Below are 27,282 nucleotides of genomic sequence, written 5' to 3'. Positions count from 1 at the left end.
CGTGGATATTTGCAGGAAAGGGACAGTCTGTGAGAGTTTAGGGTCCAGAGACCACCCTGTATTTACATGTGACCTGGCACAAAAATGGAAGATAACTCAACCTGTCTCATCACAGAGGTCACGTGCAAAATGCTAAATAGTTTGTTCGATGCAAATTATATTACATGGATTGATTAGGCATGTACTTGCTATGTAGAAAATTTTGCCATCCTCTCAAGTGGAGTTACCAGTATTATGAAGTTGTTTTATTCATAATGCCTTCTTTAGTCACTATTTATTGATTTTTGTAATAGAACCTTCCATAAATTTAGTAATTGATCATTTGATCTTGAACCCTGAAGGCCTTATTTATTGCTTGAAAATTAGGAAGTCAACTCAGGTTATAAGACAACTGTTATCCAACCTTCCTTTCAAAATAATTGACCTGAAAAAATGAAGTGGTTTATTTTATTCTCAATTTTATGTAATAATAATAATACCTCGTGTTTTGTATATGCTTTGAAATTTTCCTGAAATGTTTGTAAACTAAACAAAGTTGCATTCTTCCTGTGCCTGATGACTTTGAAATCAAATGACAAACTATATTGCACAGATTTACATTATGCAATAGCTTTGTGATACAAAATTATTTGTGTAGCTTGTTTTCCCTTGCCAGACATTCTGTTGTTCTGTGGAACTGCATTTTAGAGTCCTGACTTATTTTTTATTGTTAAAAAACAGTATCTTGAGCATATCTTATGATGGGGAAAACGCTATTGTTTTTTAATATAGTTTTATGTAGTTATTTGTACATATAAATACATATAAATTTATATTATGTGTGGTTTTGTATATTTAATATATTGTCTGCCAGTTTCTTAGCTCACAGACTATTTTATGATCTGGTTTTCATTAATATGAAAGAATACCCTATTCACAAACTCCTGCTGAAATTAGTTTCATATTTCCCCACCAACGCCCCCGTTCCTTTCCTCTGGAAAATACTGTTCTCCATCAAAAGTTTAAAACCATGCAGGAAGGCAGATTTCTGCTGTGCTCATTTGATTTGTCTGTAAAAATCATTTTAGAACTGTAAGGACATATCATGTAAGATAGCTTCTGTCCTTTGTCATCACGACATCTCTTTCTGAAAACACATTTTGAGGTAGTGGTTTATGCTCTGAAGAGGACAGGCTTTATAGTTTTGTCTTGGTGTTGCTCTGTAGGCAGACAGATTGTTACATATGATTTGCATCCGTGCATTGAATGCTAAAATATCCATTTTACAGATAGTTTTACAGAGGTGTTCAAATGTTAAGTAATTTGCTGGAAGTATTAGGCTTTGATGTAGCATCTAGTGACAAAGATCATTTCCTTGATTGGGTATGAAACAGTGGAATTGACTGGATTCAACAAATGACAAATGATGTTTCTTCAGTGACACTGAAGAATGACACAGCAACCAGGTGTCCCTGGTGTTTTATCTTTTAACATACAGGATGTTCTGCTGCTTTTGGTTTCCCCATTTTCTTGACAGTTTGCTGTTGACCACTCCTGGATTTTCATTTGCCAAGACAAATTTTCTCAAAATTGCAAGAAAATAAACTAAGCCTGCAAATGTTGAATTGTAGCAATGTTCATTCTCCAAACATGATGAAAATTTCAGGACATTCATTATATGTGTTTTCTGCACTCTGAAGTGCAGAAAGCAGCACTTCACTTAACCAAAGGAACCTAAATTAGCATTTGAAGGAGTTGCAGCAAAAATTAAGGATATGCTGTTTAAGAGATGCTAAGGCAGAAGAAGGAAAAGAAATGTATATTCATGATGCTGCCGCTTTAATTAATATACAAAAGGCAACATTTTTATGCAGTCAGCAGAGATTTTTCTGGAGGAGCAGAAAACTCTCTGTGAATGGTTCCCTTTTCTCATTAATGTGTGACAGAGCCTAAGTCTCCTTTGCATGGCTAGATGAGGGCCTTATCTTAAACAGTCAGCAAGGCAGTGCTGATAATTTGAAAACATTTGTGTATACCAGGAAATTGACATATAGAAGCATTATATTATAGCTGCAGAGGGAATTTATGGAGACCATAAATATATTGGTTTAATTAGGGGCACAGTGCTAACTGCTGACACATTCTCCTCAAAGTCTGCTTTCAGAGCACAATTACTAAATGTTTTTTTTTTTAAACACAGGAAGCTTAAGGATGAAAATTAAGTTAGATAATTCAGTTGAGGTTTTTGTGTGTTTGAAGTATTGTCACAGTCCATGAAGGCTACAGGGCTGCTTGTGAGTGTGTATCCAGAATCACATCCAGAGCTGAGAAAGAGTAAATCATGAATTGCTGCACTGATTAAAAATTATAACAGTAAGAGATGTTATCTCAGTTTGGCAAACACTCTTTTAATAAAGCAGGGCAAATTGAGAAAAATTAGTATTCAGGGACTTTAAAATGTTATTTAAAAACCAGTTGTACTCTTGTTTTCTCCCATTTAGGTTTCAAAATGGTTTTACTGTAAAAATCAAGGACCTGAGAGTAGCCATGCAATTGCATAAGGCAGGGTGAACTATTTAACCTACTCAACGTGACTTTATCTGTTTCTTGGGGCTTTTGCCAACTTTGCTTTCATAAAGACTAGTTGCAAAATAGCTCCTTTCTGTCTGTGTTGGCTCTTTCTGCTTTCTCAGACCACTAGGGATAGCTACCCCTGCCTTTAGTCACCAGGTCTAATTAAAATCTGGTCTAATGAAAATACACAGGTAGAAACACCAAGTATGCATCCCTCTAAGAATTATGGAGAGAGGTTTGTGTGGTACTGAGCGGGAGACAGTCACAGAGAGTTTTGTGGTTGCTTTCTCAGTAATCATCTCACCAGTGGCTTTCAAGGCTGGTTTTGGTAAGGAGGGGGTTGCTGCAGCAGGGTCCTCTCCTCTGCTGTAAATGCAGGACACCAAGGGAAGGAGATGTAAGCTGTGACTCCAGTTACTTACACCTCCATATGTCTTTTCTGAATGTGTTGGCAGCTTTGACAAAGCTGTGGAATACAGTAGGTAAGAATTCTTGTTTTCAGGCAAATATATTGAGACACAAAGGATTTAATTAACTTCCTGAAATAATACAGAAAGCCAGTAGCAGAACTAGAAGAGCACTGAATATTTTTATTATCTAGATGTCCTTGATGTTTTGGGAGTGCCATTCACAGAAAGTGAGAGGTAAAACACTGTAGTTTCGGTGCTGTGTTTATGGTGTGTTTGGGTTTTTCACTTGGGTTCATACCCCAAGAGGACCCTTTTTTATCTTTTAACAAATTATTCTCATTCTTTTCTTTGGGCACTGTAGGAAGCATGTTACAAATGTTTTTTGGCAATTCAAGGCAGAACAGGCACAAGTAAGAGCTGTGTTTTACTTTCTGTGATGTCACAGTCTGGGTCATTCAGGCTCCTAAATCCTGGAGGGCCTTGTTCAGATCGTTTGCAGCCAGAGCATATAAAAATAGCAGAGAGGACTCTTTCTTTATGGGTTTGCTGGATGAACTCTGAGTCAGTCAGCACTGCTCTGGGCTAGTTTATGGCAAGAAGTAGGAAAGCCTTGCTGTCCATTGGAAGACCACAGCAGTCTGAATAATGTGGAGTTTAATTTGGATGCATCAGCACTGCACTTGCTGCTGATTTTGTCTCCAGCTGTTTCCTCTAAAGGAACACCATCTCCTGAAGCCATCTCCTGTCTGTTTGGGCTTTGTGCCTTGTTCTCTTCTGGCCATCACACCATACTTAGACCAGTTTCTACTGCCTAGGTGCTGATGTGCTCCTCAGCAGTACCAATGAGAGGATTCAAAGCAGTATGACAGATGTGAGCCCAGTGGCTGTTCTGGTGGCAGGTATAGTCTTAAGACTGAGTAGGTTTGGGATTAGTTTTTCTCTTCCTGGGAATAGCAGTGCAATGTGTGTTTCATGGTCACCACACAAATCCTGTCTCTTACATGTGTAGCTGTGGAAAAAATCCCTTGGGAGCAGGTTCTACAGAGACAAGGACAGTGTATAGTAAAACAGCTTTAAAAGGCAAATATTTACCTTGAGGCAATGCAAAGTGCAAAATATGCAGAAGAAAACTTCAGGGGAAAATTTTTTCTCTCTGAAGACTTTTACTTTCTCTTTTCATAGTGTGGAGGACATCAAAATTTATCACTTTGTAGTGTACCTGGAATTGGAGAGATGGGAGAAACAGTTGGAAAGATAAATGGGCTCAAATTAGCTTTGCATGCCAGCCCCTAAAACTGTAGTGGTCTTTCTGTAACTCATCCTATTTTACACAGAGTGCTAGCCAAAAGTTTCATTACTTTTAATTTTGTTGAAAATAACAATTAAAATCATATATAGAGCTACCAAGAAACCGATTTTCAAGATAGTAAAGCAAATAGTTTGTTAATTTTTTCATTCTGATCATCTAGAACATTTCTTTTTTGCAGTAAACTTCAAAATGTCTTTTTGTCCTCTACCACTGAGACTTGAAGTGATAGAAAGGAATGGTGTAAAAGACAAGTGTTTGCCAGTGCTAGAGAAGCCAAGGACGTGCAAAGAAAACAGATTAATTTAGTGGCAAACAGGCAGAGACCATGAAGAACACTTTTTACAGGAGATGTCTTGCATAGCCAGCAAAGGGACTGGGATCTACTGAAATAACCTCACATTTTAATACCTAAACAGCAGCAGTAGCATTTTGAATCCTTGTAGGCGTTTCAAGGCCTTGTCAAGGGAGGGCCGATGCAGAGGAGTTGTGAGAATCCATTCAGTGGGAAGTACTGTGCTGTAAAGAGTTGGTGCTTAATTAGATCTGAAGGGATAGCAAAGGTGTGAGGAAACAGAAGTGTTAATATGAAAGGCTAATAATTGAGTTTGTGTAATTAACAGTGTCTGACTCAAGCTGAGAGCTGGGAGGCAAATTGGTTACTGTTTAAAAAGTTTAAAGATAAAGATCATGGTAAATCAATTCTATCACCTTATTTAAGTTTTGGCCTTTTTTCAAGTCATAGTAAGCTATATGTGGTATCATATAAATGATATGAAAACAGGCTCTGTTATAGTATATATTTTCACCATGGATTATTTTCAAGAAGCTAGAATTGAGTACTTTTGAGGGACAGGGAAACACTAGAATGAAGCATTGCTTCAAATCAGAAATTAATCAGATTTTGACCTTACAATTTCATTAAGACTTGGAGTTTGTTCTCAAAAGTGCAGAGTACCAGTAGATTTTTGATATCTAAGGAATTCTGTTGAATCCACTTTTGCAGTCATAGGGAGCCCGTGTGGAATTTCAATGCATAAGTGGTATACCTGGGTGTTAGGTTTTCCATTAATTTATAAGGAATGTTGAATTATGAAACAGGCTTCAGGTAATCTCTCTATCATTGCTGCAGCCCCCACTCTTTCTTAGCACCGACCAGTTTCCACCCTCTTCTTTCCTTCTGTGATGTGATGCACTGATAAAGAGCGGCCTCTGGATATGCTGGGACAGCAAGTGATTTACTCCTTTTCTGAATTCAGAAAGATATGTCCTCTAAAGGCTTGGATAATTGTTATCCAAGTTGATAGCTTATGCACTATGAAATAAAAGCTGCAGTTTCTACAGGAGCTGCTGTCCTGTGCAATGAAAAATTAAAGTATCTGTATTATCTACTAACTTGTCTTACTGCTAGTACTGTCCTGTGTGTTCAGGACTTAATGCAGTAAAGCATGCAAAAACATGCAGAGGTTTAAACACACCAGTACTGTTGCCAGGCATGTGCTCAAATACTTTGTCCTAACCCCTCAATTTCTCTGAAATATTATATATATACATATATATATATATATACATGTATATATATATGTATGTGTGTATATATATGTATGTATATATATACATGTAAGAATTATCATAGAGTAAGTGAAATGAAGTGCAGGTGAGACAGGGAATAACAATTGATGCTGCTGGACTTCAGTGTGTCTCTTTCTGCTTTGAAAGTCATTGGAACTGCATAGACCCATAGTTTCTTTATAGAAGTGAGTAGCATGCTGAGCACGTTGCAATATATTTAATCTAATTCCTATTCAATTAGAGGGACCTATTGGTGTATGTGAAAGTCTAGTGTAGCATATGGGATATTGTTCTGTAGTTTCAGCTACGTTTACTAATGTACTATTTTTATTTCACTTGTTTTTTAACAAAACCTTTTGTAATTGACAACTCAATTCTGTATCCATTGGCATGCATTTATTCACAGACTGCACATAACCTTGAATAAGAGGTGTGTTAGAACTGGATCTGAAACAATAAAAACTTACAAAGGAATTTATGCACTAATAGAGCCTCAAGATGTTGTAATAAAACCCTGTTAGGGCTATAACCTGGAAGAAAACCCCCTAAGGTATGAAGAGGAAAGGGGGAAAAAAAAAAAGAAGCTTTTGGTCAAGACATTTTTTTGCTGTCCTGATTAGAGCAGATTTGTTTCCAAGAAGTCTGGGCTGCTTTCCCTTCTGAAGACAGTTGAGCAGAGGAATTTGTATCATGTATACTCTGATAACTGTGGCAGCACCTGCCCAAACAAGCCCGTCTTGGCTGCAAAAGCCCAGGCATTTAGAAACTCTTGCAGGTGTTTGTACAGCTTAAGTTTTACTTCTCTCAGGTTTTCCATACCATGGTAAATTAATTTAGTTGGAATGCCTACCAGCAAACTGAGTCATACTGGTTACACAAAGATGTTGGCAAAGACAGGGTGTTTGGTGATTTGTTCGTGGAGCTTTGCATTCGTAATTTACATTTGCTGGAGGGAAGAGGAGACAGGACTGAGCACGCTCCCTTCCCGCAGCAAAGCCTTGGCTTGTTGCAGGCAGGCAGCTCGCAGTGCGCTTGGCTCCCTGGGATTGCAGCAGTGACAAAGCAGAACTGAAAGTGCTTAGCAGCAAATTATTAACTGAAGTGGTTTGTCTTCAGTAGCTTTTCCCCAGTCTAAAGCTTTGACCGCCATTTGGTTTAGATTGAAATCGCAAATTGTTGCTCACAGTGGTACTGCAATGTTGAGAGGCACCGAGGTTTCTGGACTTGTGGGTCTCATTTACTAGTTGTTTGTGAGTTTTATTTTTCTTTTGTACCTTTGGTGCTGCCTTTGTCTTTGTGGGCTTTGTGCAGCTGGTTATGGTTTTGTTGATCATGTTTTATTCCAGGTATTTTGTCCATCGCCAGGATGAAGTCAGTCTCGACACTGCTTACCTTGAGGATTACAGTGTACAGTCTGCTTTGGTCTTTCTCTTACTAAAAATTCCCCAACTGTCAACATTTTTTGGTCACTTCTAGTCTTGTGCTTTGTTATGTCATTGCCCATATTATTTAATTTTTCTTTCTGTTTTTTAATGGGCTGGTTTTTTGTCTGTGTCTGTTCAATGCACACAGAAGATTATTGCAAAAACTTAGTTACATGAAGTAGGAGTCATGATGAAGTCCCAGGTTTCTGTAGCCTGACAGTAACAGATAGCCTTTATATTGACCTTAAATTAACTGGGCTTAACGTGGAGCTTGCTTGCTCTTGCTGCCCTTCAATGTGTTGTGGTTTAAACCCAGTTGGCAACTAAGCACAGCCACTCACTCACTCCCCTGCCCTGGTTAGATGGGGGAGCCAATCAGAGGAGTAAAAGTGAAAAGATTCATGGGTTGAGATAAAGACAGTTTAATAGGTAAAGCATAAGCTGTGCACACAAATAAGGCCAAACAAGGAATTCTTTCACTCCTTCCCACAGGCAGGTGTTCAGCCAGGAGAGCAGGGCTCCATCATCCGTAACAGTGACTTGGGAAGATAAGTGCCATCACTCCTAGTGTCCCTGCCTTCTTCCTCCTTCTTCCCCCAGCTGTGTATGTTGAGCATGATGCCATATGTCCCATTCCAGTTTCTTGTGCATCCCAGTCTGTTTGCTGGTGAGAGGCAGGAAAAGGCCTTAACTCTGTGTAAGCACACCTCAGCAATAGCAAAAATGTTCCTGAATTATCAACACTGTCTCCAGCACAAATCCAAAACAGAGCCCTATACTAGCCACTGTGAGGAAAATTAATCCTATCCCAGCCAAAACCAGCACATTCTCCACTCTTCATTCATTACCATTTACGTCATTCTCGGGTACCCCACTATCCAACACATGCTCATTATTTGCCATCCCCTTCTAATCCCTTGATACAAAACATAGATATTATTTTCCCTAGCCTATGGACTATGCCTGTAAATATCCATAAATGTCCTCTGAGTTTTCGAGGACAGGAGAGGTGGTGTGGTGTGTGGAATTTTTGGGCACCAAAGCCAGTTCAAATTGGTTTGCTGCTACCCTTGAAACTGCTTTTTGTAAAACTTGTCCTCCAGTGTTGTGTGGTCCTGCTGTAGCCATTCCTCTGACATGCAACCCAAATTGTGGGGTACAGTGATTTAAACCTATATCCATTAAAATCTCTGCCCCTTGTCCCTTTGAGCCAGACCATAACATTGAACATTCTCTTGCTCTCAGACTGCCTAGGGTTTATCCACAGACTGCAGTCCCATATGGCTGTGCCTGATCCAGGCAGAGCCTTTATCTCTGAGCCATGGTCACTTTGGGGGTATCGCTGCTGTGGCATGGGCCTGTCCACAGGCCACCTGCTCCAGTGTGGCCTTACCCACAGCCACAGCCCCTTTGGGAATAAACCTGCTCTGTCATGGCTTTACCCATGGCTGCAGTCCTTCCAGGGAAGTACCTGCTCTCATGTGGGATTATCCATGGCCAAACACTTTCAGGTGCTCCAGCATGGACTTATCCACAGGCACTGATGTGTCAGTATCCACCTGCTGCAGCACAGCCTTATCCCTGGGCCTCCATCCCTTCAGGCTGCTGCATTGCCACAGCCACTTCCAGGTTGTCCTGACTGACACAGATCCAGCTCCTCCCACGAGGAGCCATCCATGGGTCCCTTGGAGTGCAGTTCCCAGCACAGTCCCAGCCAGCCCAGGCCAGCAGGACAGACACACAGCGAGTCCCTGGGCACTGCCAGCCCGGCACATCGCTGCTGCCGCTGTTATCGCAGCGCTCCCAGGCACAGCACAGCCAGCTGATAAAGCAGCACAGCAGCAGGGAGAAACCAGCCACTAATGAACCCTGGACTCTCATGTACAGTCAGGCAAGCAAGGCTCCTGACAAGCACCTGCCAATTAATAGCTAATCAGCAATTACAGCTATACATTCAATCTAGCACATTGCAGTCAAACCTGTTGTTATCTTGAACCCTGCAAGACCCATGCTGGGCACCAAGAAGGACTGTTGTGGCTTAACCTAAGCTGGAAATTAGGCCCCACACAGCCACTTATTTACTCCTCTTCAGTGGGATGGTGAAGAAAATGGGAAGCAGTACAGGTAAGGCATTACTCCCTTAATGTCCTGGCTTTGCCTACTTCATCAGGACATTGCTGTAACTTTTGGCCAACTCTTGTGCTGCTAGATTGCCTGCATAAGTTCACTGTTTAGTGCTAATAGCAAAGGGGCAGGGTTTTGAATTGACCTCTGAACAAAAGCAGTTGTTAATTGCTGAGGCCTCTGCTTTGCTTCATGTGTGTTTGAAAGACAAGTTATAAAAATCCAAAGCATGCTGGCCTTTTTAATACCATAATTTGATTATCTGTGATTGCAGCCCTCCTTTAACATGTTTAAGTAAAACATGGCCATTAGTGGAAAAAGAAGGTGCATGAGGGAGTGCAAAGCTGTACAGGCTTTGCTGGAACGAAGTGCAAGCGCTGCTTGTACACACTGTGGCACTGAAAAACTATGGGTGACTCTTGGAGTGCAAGGCTGCCCAGCACTTGTGCTTCATTTGTTTCTGCAAGGCTAGTTCTGTGCATCCCTCTTGAAGTCAAGTGTGACCCAAAGTGTGGTGGAGAAAAAGACCAAAGTTTCAAGTGGAACTTGGGAAGAAGTCTGTTGTAGTTGCTGCTTCAGGAGCAATTTCAGGAATAAGCAAGGAAAAAACGTTACGCGAGAGAATAATTTGTAAGGCTTTGCTTAATTCTCCAGTGAATATTTGTAGATAATGATTGCAGATGATTTGCTTGGAACAGTGGTTGCAGCTTTCTTTGCAGATTCCTCTGGCCCAAGTTATCTGTACTGACTGAAGGATGGATGTTTGCTGAGGTTCAAATGCTTTCTCTGTAAGCAGCACCTGTCATTTTTTCTCTGCAGACATTCTTGGTACTAAGTTTGTTCATCATTCAGCAATTGGCCTTTTGTTGGGAAAGGTGGGAAAGGATCCTTACTCAGTCTGTGATGGGATAATTCCATGTTGCATAACAACCCAACAAAGCAAAGAAAAATTGTGCATCGCCACCCTGTGCTAGCTTGAAAGTGGGGCAATGCCCCTGGGCTTGGAAGGAGCAGCAGTCAGGCCAGGGATTGCATGAGCAGGTCTTACTGGGAGGCTGCTGTGACCCCAGGGGGAGGGTCCTGGCCTCCACTGTCCTCTTCTGGGGAAAATCTCTGCTCCCCCTGCTTTGAACAAAGAAAGGAGCATTTTACAACTGCTTGATGGAGCCTCAGAATTCAGATTTGTTACCCTTTAGATTTAAGAATCCCTGAAATTTGTGTTAAGTACTTTTCTTCTGTTTGACCTCTGTGCCAGAGGAAACCCCACCTTCTACCCCAATTGTTGGTCATGTGGCAGGATCCCACTTGTGCATTTTCAGCAGAACAGCTGAGCTTTTCAAAAACTGGCTGGAGCTCTGCAGCTGGGCTGGAGCCTGGCCCAGCAGCAGGAGCTGGTAATGGCTGACTGAAGCCTTTAATTTAACCCCTTTCCAGCAGTTGTGCTGACTAGTATTGGAGCTGTCAGATGTCACTGTGGCACCATAACCCTTCAAAGCAAAGCATGCAGCAGTAATCCCATAGAGCAAGGTTCCTATTTGCTGCACCTCCAGTTGGGGCTGTTCCTGTTAACTCCTACATCTATGGCACATGAATTTCTATCCAGTCTTACTTTAAATGTAAACAGAAAACAGAGAATATTCCCATCAATAGTTGTGTAGATAAAGATTTTTATCATGAATGTCTAGAAGGCAATAATTACTTCTTAATTTTCTCAAATAGGGATGTTGCAAATCTGTGGAAATAACCAAATTGTGCCAGATCGTCTAATGGTATTCAATAATAATTTTTCCCTCGGATGGGAGTAATCTTCCATGATGACTTAGAGCATCAGAGTTTATTTGTAATTTAGTTTTGTAATAATGATCATGTGATGAAGATTTAATGACCAGTGATAAAGATTTAAGTAAGGTTCTGGCCCAAAGCATCCATCCCAAAGCACAGGCTTCAATTTCAAAGGTAAAGAGAGAGCAGCTAATTTAAAAGTTCTTTTATCAGAGGTGGTTTTTATAGCAGGAAGAATGAGTAAGTACAGACTAGCAATTTGTGGTCTAGTCCTTTTTTTGCATTAATATGATTAATTTGTTTTCAGTTCTTTTGTTCAAGAAATTAATTTCTCCTCTCACTTTGTAGGAGACTTTGAAGTTAGCATCCAGCTATCAACCTTTGTCTCCCTCCCCTCACCCACTCACATTCCTGGAGTGTGTTTATGCAGGTTGAGAGGAAGAAGTGCAGTGCCCAGCTCTAAAGAATTAGTCATAATTTTCAGGTGTTCAGTTTCATATATCTACCTACTAAACAGAACCAGTTTGAGTTCAAGTTCTACATTTATTCTGCTTTTTAAAATGGTTGTAAAACTAAGCTTTTAAAAATGTGTATCTAATATAAAACTTTTCCCAGTATGACCAGTTTCTTTCCTGCTTCAAGTGCGTTCTTAAAAAGGATCCTGAAATAAACTGTTTCTTCAAAACAAGTTTATTGTCATAAAGAAATGTCATCAGAGTTAGTTCCCAATATGCTCACACAGGTTTGTCTGATAAAAATTTTTTTTCAAAACCTTTTCACATTTGTATTCCTGCTGTTTTCATTGTCAAAGTGGCTGAAATGGGGGTCAGAACCCACCAGCCCTGCATGTTTTTAAGTCCTGAAATATGCAGAATATGTCATGTTGTTACAGCTTTTCAGCTGTGGTCCTCTGATGAAATAATGAGCATAGAAATTACTGAGGGGGAACTGAACTGAACTAAAAAAATTAAAGTGATAGTGCTAATCAGCAGAAAGGGCCTACCCAGTCTCAACCTTAAAGAATGGATGGCTTGAGAGCTTGGGCTGCCGTGCTTACTGCCAACAAAGATCTGAGTTCAGGATGTCTGCTTTTTTGAGCTAGCAGCTGTTGATGTTTTTAACCTCTGACAGAGGAAAATAGAGGTACAGTGTTACTGTCAGCTGGAAAGCAGGAAAGCAGGAATCTATTTTGCCCAAACGTTTATAATTTCGATGTTATTATTTTTGCACAAAAAGATGCAACAGTAGGCTGTTTGAATTTCTTCATGGAAAGATGAGAAAACTAGTAAATGTGCATGTGGGCACAGCCTCGTGATAAGACTGCTTGTTCAGGGATAATGTGGCTCAGGTCCTGACTCAGCACAGCGCTCTGTTACGTGGTTCTGTTGCCTCTTTTTCCTAGTGGGGTTGGTTTGGGATTTTTTTTTTTTTTTTCTGTGATCTTAGGGGCTTTTCGTGTTGTTTGTGGTTTTGGATTTTTTTTGTTTTGTTTTTTACTGGATTCTTTCATTTCTCTAAAAAGTTCAAATTTAAATCCACTTCCTGAACAATAACACAAAAACTTCCAGAAATTCTGTGCTCTGTGTGGGAAAAGTCTTAAATTGCTTTTCCTTAATTAAATAAAAGCTTCAGTCATGCTCTGAAAGAATCAATTTCATGTTAAAAAACCCCAAAAATCCACAAAACAGGTATATGCACATCTATACAAATGGACTTTTAAAAAGTGGAAACATGGATATAGGTGCAGGTTTTTCTAGAGGATTATGAAGGAAGAGGAGGTTAGGAGTTCTGCAGTGCACAACCTGATAGCAGCCACAGGCAGCTCAAAGGGCAGCAGTTGTGGAAAAAAGGTGTTGTGCCAGATTTCTTCCACTGCCCACAGTGCTGTTGAGTTCTGAATTTTGGGTTTGCCTTCTACAGCTAGAGAACCTAGCAAAAAGAGTAGAATCTTTTTCATGTGTGCTTGGGTTTGGGTTCGAATCTCAGCAATGTGAGGCATCAAGTAGAAAAAAAAAAGGGAGAGAACTGTCTAATTCTACTGCACGTTGCAGTGACTGTATGATGGAAGTTCCTGACACAAAATGCCTTCCAGCATATCAGTTTGTCATAAATTAGAGAAGAAAAAAAAGTATGGGGAAGTTTAAAACTAAAATATCGTTTGTTTTCCACTACATAACCTTTATGATTTATTAAAAATCTGTCTTTTTAACAAAGTAAAGCAAATCGCTGCTTTCCCAGAATGAAATTAATGCAAAATGTTGGCATTTTTTGCCCCTGATATGGGGGGCTTCATTGCTGATACTCCATGCATCTGTGGTAGAAAAATGTTTGTAGGTCTCCTAATGATCAGTGCTTTCTCATGATTTACCTCCTCCTCAATTTTACCGGGGTTTTTAAGTAACTCAAAGTTGACTTAGTTTCTGATCTTCTTGGTAAATTATTTTTTGGTAAAACGTAAAGTAAAAGCGATATATGGTTTTTAAATGTTAGCTATCATAGTGATAATATGAATGGGGGTATACTTGGAAAAAATCATTAGTATTATGGTAACAACCTGTTTTACAAGAATCCCTAAGCCTTGAGCATATTAATTAATCCATCACAAAAGCTTCCATTCATTTGCAGTATAGATCATCTGAAATTCCATGTGTTTGGGACATGGCTATTGGCATGTAGGTACACAAGTATAGTATCAATACAAATGACAGTGGACCTCTGTTTCCATGATGTGTCTGAAAGGATTTATAGCATGGCTGTAGAAGTTTTCCTGGAAGCATTAGTCTAAGTCTGAGCTTTCCTTTTTCTTTCCACTTTTCAAAAAGAAAATACACTTTTTGTTGTTCATGGAAACACTGAAGAGAAATTGAGAAAATGGCAAATAATAGAAATATAGTACAGCTTTGTGTACATGAAAATGAAGAATTGGTAAGATCTGAAAAGTGTTATTTAGAGAAATGGAGAACATCATTGGCCCTTAAGAACAGGTGGCCTAAACTTGAAGACCACAGAAAAACAAATCAGGACCATTAGTATTCAGAAAGAGGTTTGCCATATTCAGCCATAGGTTTCATGGCAAGGAGCTCCTCATGCTTGTTTTCTCATCTTATCAGTGCGTGCTTCACTTCAAAACCACTCAAAATTCCTAGCCCCACAGTTACAGAAAGCAGGCTGCAGGGTGGTGGTGATAGGGATGTGTGGCTCACAGAGGTGCTGCTCTCCTGATTAGTTGTGGGTATTGGTTCAGGGGGTAATTGGGGCCAAGGTACAGCACACTGTCCTCACCAGAGGACCAGCACCTGGGCAAGGAATCTGACCAGACTGTTCCTACCCCAAAGTACCAAACTGTAGCAAACTGTTATTTGCTTGTTGGTTTATTCATTTATTTTCTCTCTTCCTTTTGTTGTGCTTTTCCCACAGGACAAAATGCTCTCACTGGGGGAAGTGGTGGCTCTTCCCCAAGCCCATTGTCAGCTCTTGAACAAGAAGGGCCCCATTTGGGCAGTATCCAGTTGGGCTTTACCTCATGCCTCCCTTGTCTGTGTCAAATCCTGAGTCCTCTGGCTTCACATTAAACCATTCTTCATGTGGTTTGTTTAGGATTTTTTCATTCCACTGAAACATTACAGCTCTTCCTGATGCCAAAACCACTCTATCTTAAAGTCCTCCCTGGAAACCCATGTCTTTCACTGTTTTCCAACATGATTTCACAGAAGTTCTTTTTGGCCTTACCTGTACAATAAAAATCAGTGCTGACTAATGTAAGAACTTTTAGGCAGAGCTGGCAGGTCTTACTCATCTTTTTATGCCAGCAAGAGCTCTAGTACAGAGGCAGTTCCTGCCAGCAACAAGAACACTTGAGTATTGTACCATTTGAGTAACAAGTGTAAAATGCATCAATCAAAGGCCTGCTGTGTCTCGATCACATATTGGCTTTTATATTAATATGGTTTTAGCACAAAGATAGCTGCCATAGTTCTGGCCTTGCTTCATCGTGTTTGGAAAATTGATCAGAAGGTATTTGATTTCTCTGCTGCAGAATGCTGTGTTCCCATATCGACTTTTCCTTTCTCTGAAGCCCGTTTCTATCGAGGTTTTTTTGTGTTCATGCCATAATTTTTCTGGACTCTGCTTCTGTTTGTTACAAGTGAATTTATATCTTAGCACTACCTCACTTTTTATTGTTAGATGGCTTTACAAAAGCTGCAGTTTCTCTATAATTGCTACTGAATTATGTTTTTCAAAATCATCATGAAATGTTTTTCGGCCCTGTGGCTCCCAGCCTTAGTGTAAAATGCAGAGTACTTGAGATGGGTGAAAAAAATCCTTCTGCTTTCATTGTTGGCAAATGGGAGAGAGAGGGTCCAATGTTTGCCCTGAGATGTGTTAGCTTCAATAGATTCTGGTGTTTACATCAAGCTGAGAGGCAGGATATTTCTTCCCTCTCCAATACTAAAAGCAGACATGTGAGTACTCTATCAGTGTGTTCTCTGAAGCTGCATTTCATCAGTAGTTAAGCTAAGTGTTTACCTTATGTCTGCACTTTTCTATGAGGCATTGAGACACTTGGACTTTTGTTTTGTGCTTAGAAGTATTTATTGTTTAATTTTTTTTTTTTAACCATCCCCTCTGTTTAAATCATTTCCTTGATCCAGAGTTTTGCTGCTGCTGCAGGATGTTATGATTTAGCATGGGTCAGCTCAGGCTCTAATGTGCAAGAGCAATGGTGCAGAAAAATCTTCTTTCTTCGCTGAAACAGCTAAGGGGATGGGCCAGAGGTTGTGGTTTGAAACTCAAAATGAGACTTTAACTAATCTGTACCACTGGAAACTCACTGAATTGTTAGTTCCCTCAAACACTTCCTGAGGTGGTTGACACAGTAATAGGTCTTATTTTTTTCTTTATTCTGACTTGTGGCTCATATCTAGAGCCTCGTAGGCAATTTCTATTACATAGCTGCATACCTGCACTGTCTCTTTACAGGGGCTTCCCTGCTTCTTCCCCAGCACCTCTACAGAGGTTGAAATACAGTGTGGTGGAGGACTCCAGGCAGAATTATTGCTTTCAGAACAAATGAAACTCTTACAAGCCTTCAGTGCTCTGCTGTCTTTCAGATACATCTTCATTTAATCATTTTAGAAGCTAGACTAGAACATGCAATGCACGTTCAGAGCCAAGAGAGAAAACATTCGGGGAAAGATTGGCAGAATTCTCTAACAGAAGTTTTCTGCTCTATATATCTTATTTACACCTGCTGAAATAGTTTAAAATTGTATAAAATTATTTATACAGCTGTAAGCTTTTTAGTCATCTCCTTTTTACTGATTATGTCACTGTATTTTCCCAGCACTCATCTGAGTCTCACTTTGAACACTTTCTGTCTGCACAGTGAGATTAATCCTGTCTTGGGATCTGCAGAGGAGTGCTTAAATTTATGATTCAAATGGATACAGCTCCTGTGGCAGAAATTGTGAAGAGGTTCATGAATTTTTAATTAGAAAGGATTAATTCAATGAATACAATTTCCTAAACTAAGTCCGTGTGGTGTGGAGCATAGATGGAGCTTAATGTTTAAGTAATTAAAATATGCACATTCCCCTAGAATGTGCCATACCCTGGATAACTAAGTTTCCTTTTAGGTGCTCTTGTCTGCTATGTTTGTGTATTTCAGGAGCAGAACAGCAATGCCTTCAGATAGGCTATACAGAACAAGTGAACTGAAGTTGTCATGGAAAGAAAAGTCCCTCATGAATTCAAAACCTGCCATTCCAGTCAGGAAATGGTTTTTCAGCTTCTTTCCCATGTATTTTGTGCTTTGTACTTTCTTCACAGTTGCTTTTTTCAGACTTAGCTCATAAATGGTTGCAAAACTGTTTTGAAGATTTTTACGAGGAAAGTAGTATATAAAACCATAATCACAATATTTAGAAACCTCCAGTAATTTGAAAAGAAAATGTATGCAAATGATCACATAAATTCATTCACAAAGTAGGCAGAAAGAGCTACCTGCAAAGGAAGCTACTTTCTTGGTCCCTAAGGCAAACAACTAAAGGTTTGAAGCGTAAGCTACAAATCCTGCTTGTTAAGCTTACTACTACATTTTCTTCTAAAACAAGAGATTTGTAAAAAGCATTTCTCCAACTTGCGCTTCTGCACCAGAGCTCCCAAGGTTACCGGTGTCTCTCTGCAGTCGCTCTTTGTGGCATCCACCGTGTGGAAGGGTTGGTGATCCCAGGCAATTCCTGGGCAGCGCAACGCCTGACATCCATCCCTTCCTCCAGCTGCTGGATCAGAGCTTCTGCCAGAACCTCAGGACCTTGTCCTGCACCCATCCTCTGGATGATAGTGGCTTTGGATGAAGGAGGCAAAAGGAAGGAAATAGGCCTCCTATTAGGATTTGCTAAGAAATGGGAGAAGAAAAGATGGGAGAACAAAAGGTGGGAGAACAAAATTCCTCTGCAAGCTGAGAGTGTTTTAGGTCAGGTGTAGGTGACTTGATAGAGGAATCCCTACTTCAAATTCAGTGGGCTTCTTCTACAGGATATTAGCATTACTGATTTTTAAAACTTCCTCCTGGGTTTATTATCAGTATTTGAGATTCTTTGCTGTGCTGACCTTGGACCTGCAGGGGAGCTGGACAAGGTGGTGCTAAGCCACTGTTTGCTTTCCATGTAATGTGTTCCCTGGGGATTGGATACATTTTATGGACATTTCAGTTTCTCCAGAATCTTCAGATCTTAGTTGCTGCTTTTAATAGTGTATTGGAGAAGTTCAATATGCACCAACAGTTTCTGGGTACAGGATAGGTGCCCTGCCTAGGGCCCCTTAAATCCAAAAGCCATGCAAGTAAATCAGTCACATTTGGGAAACACTGGATTTAATAGTGTAGCTTAAGGAATGTGCACTTGATCAGATACTTTCTCAGATCGTTGGGTTTCTTCAGAGCACTGTGTAGCATGTAGGTGATGTGAATTTTCTGGTACATCTCAGACAAGCTTTATGGGCACATGTAGAGGGTAGTTATCTGGGGCAGCAAGGCTGCTCGCAGAGAAGATGCCTATTGCTCTGTTGCCTGCTTTGTCTAAATAAGAGCTGTGGAAATGCGGGCTGGGGATGTCTCTTACTGCAGCCCCTGTTTCTATAAGCCCAGGCTATCCTTGGTTTCATTTTTAAGTTTTGGCTCAGAGGGATGAAAGATGTACTTCAATGGAACTAACCTCTAAAAATATTTTCTGAAAAGATCGTATCACATGATAGAGAACATGCCAACAGTACAACATTTGCTCAACCTTCTACAATTAGCCTTTGGTAAAAAAGGGTCCTGATCCTGATGCATTAAAGTCAACACAACCTGTGGATTTTAAAGTGCAGTTTAATGTGGGGTTTTATGGATTTTAACCAAAACAAAGACAATTGCTCTAGGCTGATGAAAGTTCTATGATCTCTGATACAGATCTAAGCCAGAAGTTTAGTTGAGAGTAATATTTCCCCAAGTATTTTCCTTTTGTTTCCTGTGTAAATAGCAATAGAAAAAAATACCATTCTGCTGGAAAGGCAGGTAGGAATATTAATCATAACAGTGTAGGACCATCAGGTGTTTTGCATTCCAGCATTGCAAAGTTGTGCTCTGGAGGAGGGAGAGGAAAGTTGTCCTTGCTTCTGCCCTCCACAGTCATCTTGTTCCTATAAAACAGGTCCTGTTCTAACAGGGTGAGCTTGACAGCAAATGAGAAAAAGAAAGTAAATACAGTCAGGTTTTGTAGGATTTAGTTACATGGGATGCAGCTGACTGTTCAGCTGAGTAGGAACTTTTCATGTAATTCTAGTCTCAGGCTTCATGAGCAACTGCTCAAGCAGTTACACAAATTTACACAAAACTATTATATTTAAAAAATAAACAAAACACTTGAAGCAAAGCAGCTTTTTAAGACAGCAGATAAATCATCAGGAACTTGGGATCTAAAGGCCTTGTTGGGGACATGGTGGGTTCTCCTGACTTGGCATACTGAAACTGTAACATAAAATTGATAAAATGTTCCTTTTCTCCTCAGTGCAGCAGTTTATGGACAGATGAGGTGCTCCTGAATGGCAAGTGTTTGTATAGTGGTGCTCTTCTTTCTCTCCTTCCTTGCAAAGAACTAGGCAGGGCTTGGAGAGTGTCTGAGGAAGATTCTCAGCCATGTGTCTGCAGCCTTTTCCAGGTACAAAACTTAGTCAGGTTCATTTTTACAGAACTAAGGGAGAAAGAGAGGGATGCCTGGTGCCAAGTAGCTATTTTCATTTCTCTTATCTGTGAACATCTCTGGAATTCCCCTGGCCTTGGTCCAGCTTCTGCTTGACTAGAGGAGTCCTGTTGGATCTGTCAGTACGTGAACGTGATCACCCTTTCATGTCCACTTTCACTCAAGGACTTAGTTTCCCTTTTTGTGCTACACAATCAGCAAAAGCAGATGTGCAGACAATGCATGGTCAGGCAAAATGCCCCAGCAGGGCAGTGACCCGGTGTCAGCCTTGCACACAAGCAAGGACATGGCCATGGGCCATCCTGTGCCCTCCCTGGCTTCTGTAGCCAGCACTGCAAGCTGACTCCATTGTGTGATGGCAGAACAGGCTCCTTTCTACTCCAGATCTTGCAGACTTCCTGAGTGGGTTAGTCCAACACCACCTCATGGCAGTCAGTAGTAAGTTCCTGTTTAGCATTAAAAGGCTGCATTTCCAGAAAATTGTGTCTGATTTTCTTTTTTTTTTAATTAAATCCCAAGAATGTTTTGTCACCTTTGTGTAAACAATGGGAATAGGAAGTACAATTTCACAGAGATAAGAGTTTTACATGTAGGCTGAGGAATGCATGAACAAGAAGCCCTTCAGCACTGAGAAAGAAATCCATGTCATTTTTTGATTTTCTTGAAGCATGTACACCACTGCTTAGCCAGCTGTGATTTCAGTAAGTTATGGAATTCACTTTGCAATAACTTCACAAGGGCTAAGGCTGGCTGAGAATAAAGTAGGAATAAGTAGTTTACCCCATGATTTCACATGAAGATCAACCAACAAAGTGTAGTTCTCAGTACTGATGACTGTATTATCTTCCTCCATTCTAACTGGAATTTTCCCACTAATTTCAGCTAGACATGTTAATAGTGTGTGCCTTTTAAGCAGCTGGCTTGCAGTCTTCAATTAGATACCACCAGTGGGACTCCCTCATCTAACTTGAGGTAGCTGAAACCTGTCAGGCAAGTTGTTCTGTAGGAGTTTCTGTGTCTCCCCATCAACTGCAAAGGGAGCCTGGATAATTGAGTTCTTTGGAGTTCTCATTGGAGTACATGGTGGTATCCTAGGTGTTTGTAGAAAAGTGGTTTGAATTCCATACTGTTGACATGTTTCTGTGTGAGAAGCTGATCTTGATGAAAGGTATCTGCATCCTCTCCATATTTTTTCCTCAGAGAATTTTCTCCTAATGCCAAATTTTTCCTGAAGGTAATTTCTTGGAAATTGCACTTGAACTTATCTAACAAATTGTGGTGGTGATCTAGTGAAAATAAAACCTCCTCTTTCTATTTTGTTTTGAATGACTTCTGTCTGGCAGCTTTACTTTATATATTCTGCAGTGATAAGTATGAAATCAGCTGTTTTACTGGATTATTTCAGAATTTAGCCTGAAAGCAGCTCTTTCTAGAGTAGCTAATGTTTCCTATATGAACTGTTTTGAAATAGTTATTGGTTCTGTTACTGTCTTTTCCCTTTTTCTCCCCTTCATATTTCTTCTTTCTGGTGTTTGGATATTTCATTAAGTCGATATTTGTTATATTTTAGGAGAAACCTGATACCAGCCCCACATCTCTACAGCTGCGATCCCAGATTGAGGTAAGCACTTAGATTTTGATCATCAACTTTTGTTTGTTTGTTCTTTGATTTGATATTCTTCATAAATTGGGTAAAAGCTTCTCTAGTGTCTGCTCTCAGTGCTGCATGTCTTCTCTTGCAGGAATCACTTGGTCTCAGCAGCACTGCATCAACACCTGACACTGAAAGAAAGTAAGTGAAGGCACAGGAAGTGAGAAAGGAGGGAGGGGGAATTTTGTACGTTTTCTTTCTCCTTGGAGTAAATTAATTTTAGATTGTACTTACTAGATTTTGGATCCAGGCACCGTGAATGAAACCTGTTTTGGAACCCTGCTCCTTCTCTTCCTCACTTTTGGCCTTCCAATGTTTTGGGTTTTTATGTCAAGGGAGAGTTACTGTTTTTCTTTTCTGTGAGCACTTGGGGTGTGCATACACCAAGATGACTGTTAGTCATTTCTGAGGAACATCAGTGATTTCATATTCTCTGCAAATTATGCCTGCTTTAAAAATTACTTTCTTTGACTAGACCTAAATGCAGCCAAAAAAAGATAGGTGAAGGGAAGGGAGAGTTACAGACTTCCATCGTGTTCCTTTTCCTGTGCACTCCTGAGTTTGTAACTGTGCTTTTGAAGAAAGTGCCAAGGGCATAAAGTACTTAAAACCAAGTTAAAAGGAGCTTTAATTTTAGCGTCCTGAATGAAAACCTCTCTGTGAGCACTGAGAGGGTTTCTGTTTACTGTCACCTCCTGCTGCAATGTGTGTGCTTGTTTTCTGTGCCTCCTTCCTTTGATCCCAAGATCTTGGATCCCTGCTGCTGAGGTTAACGTGCAGTGGTGCATGAAGACAACTGACACTCTGTGTCCAATTCCCTGCACTTCCATGGGGTAGTGCCAGCTGGACAAGTTCAGAGGGACTACATGGAATCCATTTGTGATGGGACGTGCTTTTGTACTATTTTACAGTGCCACATTTGAATATCCTCTAGTGATTCATCACTGGGCAGTAATAGGAAGGTTTCTTGCTTTTGCTAGTTCAGTAGAAGGACTGTCAGTCCCAGAGCAATCTTTGGTGGATGTGGTGTATGGGACTTTGCTGGGCTCTGACCATATAGAAGTCAGTTGTATGGTAGTGAACAACTGCTTAGGGGCTTCCTTTGGGCTTGTCTGGAAGCTGATTCATGGTAAAGGTTTAGAACATGATATATTGCCTTTTAGAGGTGCCTTCTCTTGCTTCATCACTCAGAGAGAAAAGCAGAGATGGTTTGCTTGAGGTAGATGCTCATTTTCAAAGCAGCCTAAGACAGATAAGGTGAATTACCTTGGGTACCATCACTGTCCCCATATTGCATGCTGGTAAAAGAGAAGGCCTAGAAGTCTTAGGGTTTAATAATTTGTGCTTCCAATACTCATATATGGAAAAGAATCTTTGAAGGATTACGTGGCTGTCCAACATTATAATGAAACCAGAAGTGCCAAGTGGATGGGAGCTGTAATCTGGGAAGTAAACCTGCAAGGTTAGCCTATAATCATACAACTTCTTTCTCAGCCTCAAAGCACTTTACCCATGGGTAAATATCATAATCCCACCTCAGGTAATAAAGAGACGAAGCTTTTGCAGGAGAACAGCGCACAACTCGGAAAAAACTCCACTTAGCAGTTTTAGCCAGCTTCCTAAGTTGTGCCTCTCTGTAGGTGTTCTACCACAAATAACTAGGTGAGAAGACAGTATCAGCAAAAAATCTCCTGAGTGACTCCTCTGAGACTGCCCATTTATCTCACTGAAGGGAAATTATATTATCTTAGTTCAGATGAAAGGGACATGTGATTTTCACGGACCTTTCAAGAATGAAAGTGTGCCACTTGGGGATTTGTAGAAGGGTGTATGTGATTAACCTGATCATACATATGAAACTGGTGCAGGACAGGTTGTGCCAGATACTTGCGCAGTAAGAAGCAAGGCCATGTGACACATGATAAGTGGACAAGGTGTTGAAAATAAGAAATTGTCTCTACTCAGTACGGTACAAATTATTGAAACCTGAAATTATACAAGTCTCTGCCTATTTGTGACAGCCTGCCATATCAGTGTTGGCTTCAACCCTCTAGCCTGGAAGGCTGAATTCTCACAGAAATTGCCCCTTCCAGGCAGGAAGGGTTCATAAAATTGATCTGCAGGAAAATGACCAGTTCAAGCCCATCCTGTATCAATACAGCTGTATTTGCTACTAACATGCTGAATTTAATATTTTTGAGGGAAGGATGTTGTGTAGGCCCCAGGGATTTTTGTGGTGTTTATTATATGGCTTTCATCTGAATTTTCTGTGTGGGCATGCTACTAAACATGGAAGCTTGTTCCTTTGGGGACACAGTTTTTATGTCAATCTCATGCTGCATGAAAGATGTGTGGTAAACCTTCTACAAAACTTCTTTTGTTGTAAGAAGACTCATTTGCCAAATAAGAAACTTGATGCAGATGTACACTGGTTTCTCATATTCACAAAAGATTTGGGGGACGAAAGGAAAGATGTGTTCAAAACTTGACATACAGACTTTCAGGAGCTGGAAAAAGTGGTTTTGGATACTCTTCCACAAGTAAGGGCTTATCCAAGAACAGTTATAATTCTACATATTGAAAATCCAAATGTTTTCCTAGGGTGAAATGAGTTGTTTCAGGTCTGGTGTTCTGAGCAGGTTGCTTTAGAAAATAAGGGCAGTCCCAAGGAAAAAATCTGTACTAAAATAAGAAGAGAGAAAGTGTCTGGCTGGAATATGGTCACTCTCAGTAGCACCCTCACCCAGCACTGCTGCCTGCACACCCTACAGCTTAATGCTACCAAAGTCTAAAGTTTTAAAATAACACATCTGGATGGTTGTTTAATTTGCCAGAGTTTAGACATTCCAGACAGAAAGAAGCTTTGAGGGAACCTGGGAAGAGCAATGTTTGCTTTAACCTGGTTTGGTTTTCCTTTTCTGTGCTGCTCAGCTGGAATAGAGAGCCCAACAGGCTCCACTGTACGTCACACTGAAAACAGATTAACCTTGGTGGTCTGTGGTAGGAAAAAATCCTGTTTGTGGGGACAAGAAGTGTATGTTCACTCTTGCCTTGAGTCTTACTAACCCTGCTGCCCAGTGTGGTGTAAAGTCAGTGCAGAATTAGTCAGTGCCCTCAGTCCAGCGAGTTGCTCAACAAGCATCTGTCTAGTGATGTGCTTTAACACAGATGAGCAGCAGCAGAGCTTGTAGGCAGGCAGGAGGGATTAAATGAGCCTGGAGGCAGAAGTGTTTGTCACTGTGAGTCATTGTCATCACCCCCCCCACCCCCTAAGTCATCTGGGGCAATACTACCTCCCACCGTTGATAGCAACACTGTTCCTGTTAATTAGATGAAGCTACCAAAAAAGACTGCGTATGTCAACCTACTCGGTGTTATACGTGCCCTACCAAATATGCTTTTTGTTTGATTCGTTCTGACAAAGAAAGAAAAATCTTCACTCAGAGGCAAAACCCTCTGAGATTTATGTGAATAACAGCAAGGGTACTGATGTGGCCTGAAAAGCTGGCCATAAACAACAGAAAACAAAGTCATGTTTGTTCAAGCTTTGCTTCACAACTGCTCTGATTTTTTGGCCTTACTGGAGTTCTTTCTGTAAATTGAAACAGTTTGCCAGGTTTTTAAGTTGTCATATTCAGCTACTAATGCAGAGCATGGAATGAGGTGTTTGTAGCTTTCTTCTCTGAATAATAAATTTCGCTTTCCTCTTTTCTAAGATTTCCATCTTTTAAACTGTGGTCTTGCTGACAATTGTGGTGCTAGTGTAACTTTGCTGTTTCTCAGTGTGCCTTCAGTAAAGTGGCAACAGCATCTTTAACAGTGATATTTTTAATTTTAAACAAAAATCTCCCCAGAATCACAGGTGCTTCTAAAAAGACACGTTAACTTCTGCTTTTGCTGGAAGAATCATTAGTGTAGAAAACATGCAGTAAATGTGTTCTTTAGCAATTACTGTTTACTTCTCTGACCCCATACCATGTTCATCTGGGGATGTATTGTATATACAATTCCTATTATTTCGAAGAGATGGCAACACCCCAAGGATGTTTACTCAGATAGGGGACTGAGCAGGGTTTTCTCATAATTGTAAACAGAGCATTTAAACAATGTAACCCAACTTTTAGCCTGTTCCCATTTTTGAGCATTCAAGTCTACATGACATACTGATGAGCTCTGCATGTTTGCCAGGAAATCCAGGTTAAACCCAGTCCCCTGAACTCAGGCTTCTGCATCCTGACTCTCATCCTGTTTTTAGAAGAACTGGGGGGATGTTGCAGAAAGGAAGTTGTGTGTTTTCCCTCCTTGGAAATAGATCTGTTTGCTGTCACTGTTTGCTCCATCAGGCTTTGGGCTGTGTTTCAGATGTGGTGTATCTGAGATCTGCTGGGAAAGAAAAGGAAGTGGGTGAGAGACTCGGGAGCACTGCATGCAAATAGGATGAGGTATAGACATTCCTATAGACTAATATTTTTCAAAGTCTTATTGACTTTGAAATATTTCTCTTTCTAATATTTCTCTTTTCTAATATTTCTGCTAGAGAAATAAAGTATGAAAACAATGCATGAGGTAACCGTTGTGTCATGTATGTGATGTTTCAGTCATTCCCACCACCTTTGTGTGGCAGTGGGTGTTAGGAATTGTCATCTCCTCTCTGGATCTCCTGCACTTTCTTGAACTGTACCACTCAAGTGCATTCCTGACCAGTAAATTGTCACCCTTCATATCAAGTGCCACAATTCATCCTGCTGTACTCCTCAGGCTGTGGCTCAGTACAGTTCAAACGTTCTTGACCCTGTGCTGCTCAAGACCTAAATCTGAGACTCTGCCAGAGCAGGGAACTGGCCAGAAACGTACATGTCAGGCAGAAGGAGAAAAGCAGGGCATGTGTGGGGTGCAGGTGACACAGAACAGCATCACTCAGGGGCTTTGCATTCCCCCGGCATGGGGGAGCTGCTGTGCCTCTGGCAGCTGCACCTCAGCTCCCTCCCTCAGCTGCTCCTGAGGGCAATGGCTGTCACCCTGTGTGTGTGTAGGATGTACTGAGCCACTCGTGCCTGCCATTCATGCCGCTTGGCCAGACCTCTGATGCCTTGTTGGGAATGTCCCGGCAGGGGCTGTAGGCTCCTCGGGAATTATGGTTTTCTCCAAGGTTCTTAGCAGGCAAGCAGTGAGGCCACAGCACAAGTGGCTCCTATCTGCATTGAATCTGTTGTCACTGCAGGAGACACGATTGACTGAATCGGTTTCTAATAAATTTTTTGCAATGAATGTGCCATGGTACAGCCATTCCAGCATCCCATGGCATATACTGGAACTCTGTATCAACCTAAGGCTGGGATAGAGCCTGCATTTCAGTGTTCCTATTTTCCACAATGGTTTTCAGTGAAAGCTGCAGAAAGGTTCATCCAAGCCTCAATTCTGCCCCCTTTGGTGGTACATTCATCTACTGGCCTTTGCCAGTAGCTTTTAACTCTTGATTCCCTAGTCTTCTTTCCCTGCAGCATCCAAACTGCAGGTCAAGATTTGAATGGAGGAAGTTATTAAATCATCCCTCCAGGTCATGGGTAGGGGGGTTTAAATTCTATCAACGTAGATTCTGACAGCTTCTCAGAGTGCCCAGATTAATTCTGGCAGGTATTTGTAAGCTCATCTTCAAAGAAAGAGGAGTGTGGTTTAAAAGAGGATGTAAGGCTGAGAGAGGGCAGAAACTGAGAAGAACAAAGCAAAAAACAAACAAATCCCCCAATCTGAGGTAGATAAAGGCTGTACTTAATTGCTAAGAGAATAAATTATTTCTTTTGCATAGTTTTAAAATGGAAAAGAATATTGGAAAAAAAAGAAGTAAGAGGGTTTTTTACTTGAGATGTTTTAACTTAAGATATATTTTTTTATACCCTGTCCTTGCAGGAATTGAAAAAAAATCACTGAATGTGTATAGCCCTGTTTTCACTTGTTTGAGGCCTGATTTAGTCAAAGGCAAATTATTCATGCTGCCTTTAAACAGCCTTCTCAAGAGAAGTAGGGCAGGAAACTCCCACAATAACCCACACAATGGGAGTGAGAGGCCAGCCAAACGCTGCCTGGGACACGTGAGGAGGCAAACCAGTGTGCCTTTGAGCAGCTGGAAGAAGATTTCAAGCCTGGTAATTTTGTACAAGGAAGTATGAAGGGCACATTTCACGAGAAAGTCTGACTTGTCACAGCGAGTTGAGATGGCACG

General features: G+C 40.8%; 1 protein-coding gene across 7 annotated transcripts in view; it reads left to right on the top strand.

Annotated features, from left to right (window-relative positions):
• The window catches only part of LOC139592762 (SAM and SH3 domain-containing protein 1-like), a 535,591-nt gene that overhangs the window by 452,793 nt on the left and 55,516 nt on the right, over positions 1 to 27,282 (top strand). For all 7 annotated transcript variants that reach the window (XM_071432988.1, XM_071433032.1, XM_071433024.1 and 4 more), the window contains exons 3-4: positions 20,982 to 21,032; positions 21,154 to 21,203. In XM_071432988.1, coding sequence (XP_071289089.1) covers positions 20,982 to 21,032; positions 21,154 to 21,203 — 101 coding nt within the window. The remainder of the gene's footprint in view (positions 1 to 20,981; positions 21,033 to 21,153; positions 21,204 to 27,282) is intronic.

This window comes from Agelaius tricolor, unplaced genomic scaffold (assembly GCF_023055355.1).
Source record: "Agelaius tricolor isolate 1412-34295 unplaced genomic scaffold, bAgeTri1.0.p SCAF_1, whole genome shotgun sequence".
NCBI lineage: Eukaryota > Metazoa > Chordata > Aves > Passeriformes > Icteridae > Agelaius > Agelaius tricolor.
This window is presented reverse-complemented; position numbering and strand designations above follow the sequence as displayed.